Genomic DNA, 6,847 nt, shown 5'->3' on the forward strand with positions numbered 1-6,847 from the left:
TAAGCTAGTACTTTTTCCTTTGGGAAGATACCATCTGTGCAGTCTGCAATTCTGTTGAAGAAAGATGTTGAATCTATTTAATTATTCTTGAAAAATAATTTATTTCTGTGCATTTTCCCCCTGCATCAAATTAAATTTGATTACATCGATTAAGCATCATGAGGAAGAGGGTGGTTCTCTATTTTGTTTTTTGCTGGGAGTTTGCAACCCTATTAGTTAGGTTGCTTAATATTTCTGCTAAGTACTCTTTAAAATACCAGAATAGGGAGGATGGAGCAGGTTTAAGTTTATTAGATTGATCAGTGTTGCTGAACTATGAAATATTTTGGGCGCAGTGTATTTTTTACATACAGGTATAACAGAATAGCTTTAGTGTTGTTATTTATTTAAACTTGAGTATGAACTTATACAAAATGCAGCAAGATATTAAAAAAAAGTTTTATTGATTAAAAAACACACTATATCGGATTCATATCGGTATCGGCAGATATCCAAATTTATGATATCGGTATTGGTATCGGACATAAAAAAGTGGTATCGTGCCATCTCTATTAGGTTTTAAACGTCACTTACATTTCACTGACAGCAGCCCAAACCACTGTGGCTAAAATTACAAGGCAAAGAGCTCTGGAGAGTGTAAAGGAAAGTGAACAAATGTACTATAAAGTGGATTTCTTAGCTAAATTAACTGTGAAAAAATTTTTTTATTCATTATCAAATATCGATTTATTGGCCCTGGATCAGACGGATGGATCAGTGAATGGATACCATCTAATTAGTGATCATGTTTGAGGCTGTGACTCACCATCTCTCTGTAATCATGCATGTTATTGGCATGTCTTTTCTATCATTCACAAATGTGCAGTGAAAATGCTGCACATTTGTTATGCATGGTGATTGATGAGCCTCACGATCAGCCACCATTAACCGTTCAATCAGACTCTCAAAGCGTGGACGGTGTGAGGCTTTATTATTTCTGGATTCTGCCCCATGACCAGAGTGTTTGCAGACTTTTTATTAAAAATTCATTTTTAAGGTTCTTACAAGGCCAAAACAAAACAACTCTGACCTCTTGAAGTATAGACTCCAGAAGAGATGGGGTGCACATGTCAAAGTGAGGGCCCAAAGTTTCCAAGCAGCAACATTGATCCCTTTAATGATGCTAACTTTATTATTCACTTCACCCAACAGCGGTTTTAATATTGTGGCTGTAAACTGAAAACTTCCATCACAGCTTTTATTACATTATTATTATTATTATTATTGCATATTTACATTTACTTTTTTTTTTTTTTACAACTCAACTCAACCTATTTGAAGTTGTCTTATTGTTTCTGCTGACCTTGTTACACCAACAAACTAGTTCCTTCCTTTTTACTGATATTAATGATATCAGTCACTGCAATCACCTATAATTTCTTCTTTTGTTTTCGTCCTTGTTGAAGGAGGAAAACAGCGCGGCACCCAAAATTGCAGCGGCTACACCTGCCACAGCGACGCCTCCAATCACAGCTGCTGTTTGAACCTATGGAAAAAAACACAATAAAGAGAAAAGCAGTTGTGCTGGTTGTTGGAGGGAAAGCAGTTATTGCATTGTTGTAGATGTTGTATTTCAGTGCTGACTTCCACAAGGCTGCAATAATAGACAGTAAAAACAAAATAAAAAATAATGACCATGTTTACATTCATTAAAAATTGAGCGGTTGCAATGTTGCACTTTCTGATTGAACACCATGAAAAAGACGTTTTTAAAAAAAAAAAGTATTTCCGAGAGCTATTTATGGCAGCGAAGGTGACAAAACGGGTTGACTAAGCAAGCTTTTTTGGAACTTGCAAATCAGCTAATCTGCCATTTGGTACATAATCAAAATTTATTCAGCACCACATCTGCTTCTAATCATTCATAATAGATTGTGTTACATCTTTGTATCTTTACAATGAATGAGGCGCTTAGATGATAAACACATCCAGCGCAGGTGCAGACAAACACCAGGCTGTGAATCACTTTGATAAAATCATTTCTCACTGAAACAGCAATAAAGTGTTACTGTTGCTCTTCACTGTTGGTTTAAGCCATGTTCAGCTTAACACAAGAGAATTCACAACCCATTTGATCTCACAGACTTTTCTTTTAGGTAGATCTATAAAAAATCCCTCACCTGTCGGGACTCTGGCTTTCCATAACGTAGCTCTGTGACAAAGTGTTCACAATTCTGAGTAGCGATACAGTAAGGCAGCTCTCGACCGACCATCCTGCAGGCATCCCTCACAATGGCAAGAGGCTCACGAGGACTGTACTCATCATCCAGAAGATTATTGACCTCAAATTTGCTGGAGCCGACAACTTCCCAGATCTTCTGACGCCTCACCTGCGCCTTACCGCTGTCTAGTAACGTCAGCAGCTCACCGAAGAATCCCAACTCACCACCTGGATGTGCTTTTTTTGGAAGAGGAAAAAGGAGGTCAGAGAGACACTAAAGCAAGATCCGTGAATTATGTAGGGCACGTTAATGTGTGTTGGGTTTTGTGCAAGTTAAAAATGTAACACTCACTCGGAGGCAGTAAATGAACAACTTCATTTCCTCCAATGTAGACAGCCCAGTGTTTATATGCCTCCCGAGAGATCTCGATAAGGTCCCCTGGCTTTGGCTCTTTGTCAAACTGAAAATAATGAGAAAAGGCAGCACTCAGTATAAACAGACAAGTGAGCTAGTAAAAGCTGACTAGAGGAAGAATAAAAATCATAACGAGGTGAAAATATGAGTCGCCTAGTAATTTTCAGATATTATAATAATGTATAATATATCAAAGTTGTTTGAACCTCTTTGCTGTGGCAAAGAAAAAGGTTAGCATAAATTCTGAATTTTCATATATCAAAAACTAATTAAAATTTGACCAAGTAAAAGCACACAACATACCAATGTAGTCACAAAGGCGCAAAAATGCGGACTTAAGTAATAGTAAAAGCAAGGAGAGGATCACTCACCAGTGTTGGTGCCATGGCTTCACCTCTTCAGTCAGCTGGTGGGCACGACTGGTAGCGAATTTACTCTGACTGGTACTGAAACGTAGCTTACATTTCAGATGGAGAAGTGCTAATATGCAAAGACAGATTAGATAAGCGCATTGTTAAATACCACATCAAGGCTACATGGCCTAAATTTGCAAATCATTAACTAGAAAAGCCAATGAGACTGTTTTTTTTAGGTGGTTGCCAAGCAGCGCGCAGTGCGAGAAAGGGTAAGTTTCATTTCTTGTGAACTGTTCATTGGATTGAGCCTTCTACAATAAACCAAAGTTCATTGTAAAGAAGGTGAAAATCTACAGCAACAAGGTAAAACACCCCAACATCAGACATATACAAGACAAACAACTATTGTAAAGACTTTAAGGTCCGTCTTAGTTCTCAAATTATTTTTACTCATAATTCAAGATAAAAATCAATATCCTGTACATTTCAATCTGGGATTTTATTTAAAAGACCTCTAGCTTGTTGACCTCAAGCTGACGTTGACTCAAAGGAACTAATGAAATGTTATTGTGGAGTAAACTGACTGAATACAGTTGCAAATGTAATGATTTTAGGTGTTTATTTGTGGTTTATGGTCTTTCATGCCTTACAATTTATTGACAAAATAAACATTGTTAACATTGGTGCAAAGTTAGTTTGTTCCATAGTGTGGCAGTTAATGCATTTGCTTGGAAATTTGAAGGTCCCTGATAAAATTCTAGCCCAATGCACAAAAACCCTTTGGGTTTGCGTGTTCTGCCAAAGCAAACAGCTGGAGCAACCTGCTGTGCCATTCAAGACAAGGGAATTGCTGAAAGCAGCATTTATTACCTTTAGTGGTGTGGTCTGTTAAACAGCAGCTATATATTAGCATTTATTTGGAGGCAGGTAAGCGTACTAAGAGTCCAACATTATGATCTGTAGAAACTCTTGAGCACTGCGTTCACTAATGTGTGACTAAAATTAACAGTCTACTGTTTCAGATTAATATTATCTGATCAAAGATATTCTGACACAGGGCTAATGTGTTAGCCCTGATAAGGATAAGTGGAAAGAATGGATGGATGGCCAAACTAGAAGTACTGAAAACTGCAATTCCTCAAATGGCCACTTGAGGCTGACTCCAAGTGTAATTGACCCCCATGTTAAAATGCCTAACTTCAACCATCTTTAAGTCCAGGTACAGGTTTAGTCTCTAATTTCTCCCTATATGAAACTGATCTCAGCTTGCACACTAGTTATCCTATCCTGATACATTACTGTGCCATTGGTTCAGCTATGTGAAAATGCTACATCCAGATGAACAGATTTAGCTTATTGAATATAATATGGCATGCTATGTTCTTGTAGGAAAGCATATCAAGTGAAACAGAAAGTGTCCAAGTAAAATTTTTATATTTCATTTGTGTGTTACTTTGTCTTAAGGCTCCAAAATGGCAAAGTAGGGAAACTGCAGCTGAGTAATTTCTCCTCTCTCTGGTTTTGCCATTATTAGAAATCTCTTTTTATTGCTTTCCTTTTCTGCATTTTGATGTAAGACCTTTACTGAACAATATTTAAAACTGCACATGTACAGCAACAGCAGGTGTTTGGTAACATCAGCCAGAAGAACCTGGAAAAAAGCTTTGTTTCATTATTATTGTCCGGAAAGCATCCAAGTCAAGAGACCTGGAAGTCAGATTTTTCCCCAGTTCCTCATTAAGTACTTAAAACAGGAAACCCTCAATCAGAACAGCACAGGGAGCTCCCTGGCCTTTTAGCTTTAGAGGATGTTTGGAGGAATTCCCCACAGTATGATCAATGCAGCACTTTTTTTTCATTAAATACAGCTGTAATACACTATGTCCTGCACTGTTGCCAAGACGAATTTTTTCTTTCTTTTTTCTTTTTTGCTGTTCTACTGTCTTCACCTCACTGACAGCAGACAGAAGCCAGAGGAGAGATTTGACACCAGACACTGAACTCCCTCCTCATCTGTTAGTTCTGGCTTTTAACGCCACACTTGTATACCTCCCATTTATTCTTCTGAACACCATAGGTACCCTACACTTTTGACCTCTGTGCTTTCTCACTGAAAAAAATCATGTGTTATATACTGGGTTTAATCAGAGGCCGAGGCAGAGAGGAGGGCTCTCATCTTCAACATCTGCCCCCTAATATTCTTCCTAATCCCTCTCTTGTGATGGTCTCATCTTGTGTGACTGATGAGCAGCAGTAAAACCCTCAGTAATCTTCAACTACTGGACTTTTCCCACCTTTCCTCCTGTACAGTCAAACCCTTTTCTCCCAGTGCACACCACTTATGGAAGGTTCTGGCAGGCCCTTGTCAGATGTTGGTCTTTGATATGCTAATGCTGCTCTCTTTTTCATGACTTTTTTAAGTATTGACTGTTAGACTTGCAAGCGCAGCACGATCTTTGGCCTGTTACAGTGAAAGAGGGAGGAGATTTTGTTGGGAGCGGATTGCTAAGTCAGTGATTTGCGCTCCTTTCCCTCACCAAGTCTTAAAAGGAGAAACCACATCAATCAGCTGCAGAACAATGAACGTTCAGGAATTGGTGGCGATTGCAAGGAGCGGCAATCCCACGGCTGGCACGCAAACGTTCACGGTGCACTCGGAGAAACACTTGTCCCCTTTTGTAAAAGGCTTAAGTTTAAGGTAACTAAAGTGCGTTCTAAAGTGAGCAGACCTTTTTTTGTGCAAATAAAGAAGCACCAAAAACACATGAATGACTTCAGGTCACATACAGGACAAGAGAAAAATGCACATTTTTTGTGCAGATTTATTTACTTACTAATCAATAACATATGCTGCTGCTTTTAAATCAAACATACTAAATTGGATTACATGGCAGAGAATAAATATAAATATGAGGGTCTTTTTTGAAATTTTGTTCCAGAATTCTGAAAAAACAAATTCAAAACATGTTCTGCAAATAATTGTAATTAAGTATCTACTTTGAAAGGCTAGAGGGATAAAAAAAAGGTTCCATAACATTTAAAATCCTTTAGGAGAGTGTAGTCTTCTTGTGGAGAATATTATATTTTAATATAATATATTTTGGAGAAAGAGAATTTCAAAATGCCTGTATTTTGGTGTCTCAAATATCATATTAAATTCTGGATTGCAAACTCAGCCTGAACTACTTTCTTTCTTAACAGAACAAGTTCAGCTGAAGTTGCCTCCTGTGCCCATATTCAACCACAAGTGGATCGTAAATCACGCCGACTGTTTGGCAGAAGCCATGGATCATTGTACAATGGTTAATTAAAGCCAAATCAATTTCAGTGCCAGTGGTCTTTTTTACACTGTTTCTACAGAATGCAGTCCCACGGTGGAGTCAGGAGGAGGAGGATGGCGAGGACCATAGCGTTTGCTCAGGGCTAGAAAAGAGGCTGCCACTCATATTTGTACAGAAGACAAAGCCTCGTGGGTTCTCTGGCACTATATGAAAGATGTGTTTTCACAGCGCGTACAGCAAATACAACTGTTATTTTTTTCCTTTTCTACTCTTTTCCAAAAGCGATGGTCACATTTCAGGAAAATTAGTTCTGTGCCAGTTGCCATGGGGACTGGTCAGCACAGTTGACAGAGGCTAGTTGGGGGCGGCTGGAGGCAGAGTTCACATCTTAGTTTCTTATTGCTATAGTGGCAGCATATTGTGTGTAATTACCCTGCAAGAGAGTTTAGATACTGCAAAGAGAACAATGATGAAAGTGGAAAATTTAAAATATGCATTTCAAATAGTGACACTACTTAAATAAGTGTTTACGAACTTAAGGTCAGTTCTGCTTTAATCACCTCATTTGTAAAGTTAGATGCGACTTTCTCCTTTG

General features: G+C 38.3%; 1 protein-coding gene across 1 annotated transcript; it reads right to left on the reverse strand.

The window, feature by feature from the left end:
• Nucleotides 1-1,301: 1,301 nt before the first annotated feature.
• LOC146496650 (phospholipase A and acyltransferase 3-like) lies at nt 1,302-3,121 on the reverse strand. The gene is made up of 4 exons (XM_085144298.1): nt 2,987-3,121; nt 2,553-2,661; nt 2,160-2,437; nt 1,302-1,525 (listed from the first exon to the last, which is right to left on the reverse strand). The coding sequence occupies exons 1-4, from the start codon at nt 2,999-3,001 to the stop codon at nt 1,406-1,408; spliced, it is 522 nt and encodes a 173-aa protein (XP_085000424.1). The 5' UTR covers nt 3,002-3,121; the 3' UTR covers nt 1,302-1,405.
• Nucleotides 3,122-6,847: the final 3,726 nt, after the last annotated feature.

Source organism: Neolamprologus multifasciatus, chromosome 19 (assembly GCF_963576455.1).
Source record: "Neolamprologus multifasciatus chromosome 19, fNeoMul1.2, whole genome shotgun sequence".
In the NCBI taxonomy this organism is placed as follows: domain Eukaryota; kingdom Metazoa; phylum Chordata; class Actinopteri; order Cichliformes; family Cichlidae; genus Neolamprologus; species Neolamprologus multifasciatus.

Excerpts from the sequence above, each read along its gene's own strand:
- LOC146496650 (XM_085144298.1), bottom strand. Across the intron at positions 2,438-2,552 it reads TGTTCATTTACTGCCTCCGA|CACATCCAGGTGGTGAGTTG; the intron begins GTGAGTGTTACA and ends TTCCAAAAAAAG. Across the intron at positions 1,526-2,159 it reads GAAAGCCAGAGTCCCGACAG|GTTCAAACAGCAGCTGTGAT; the intron begins GTGAGGGATTTT and ends TTTTTTCCATAG.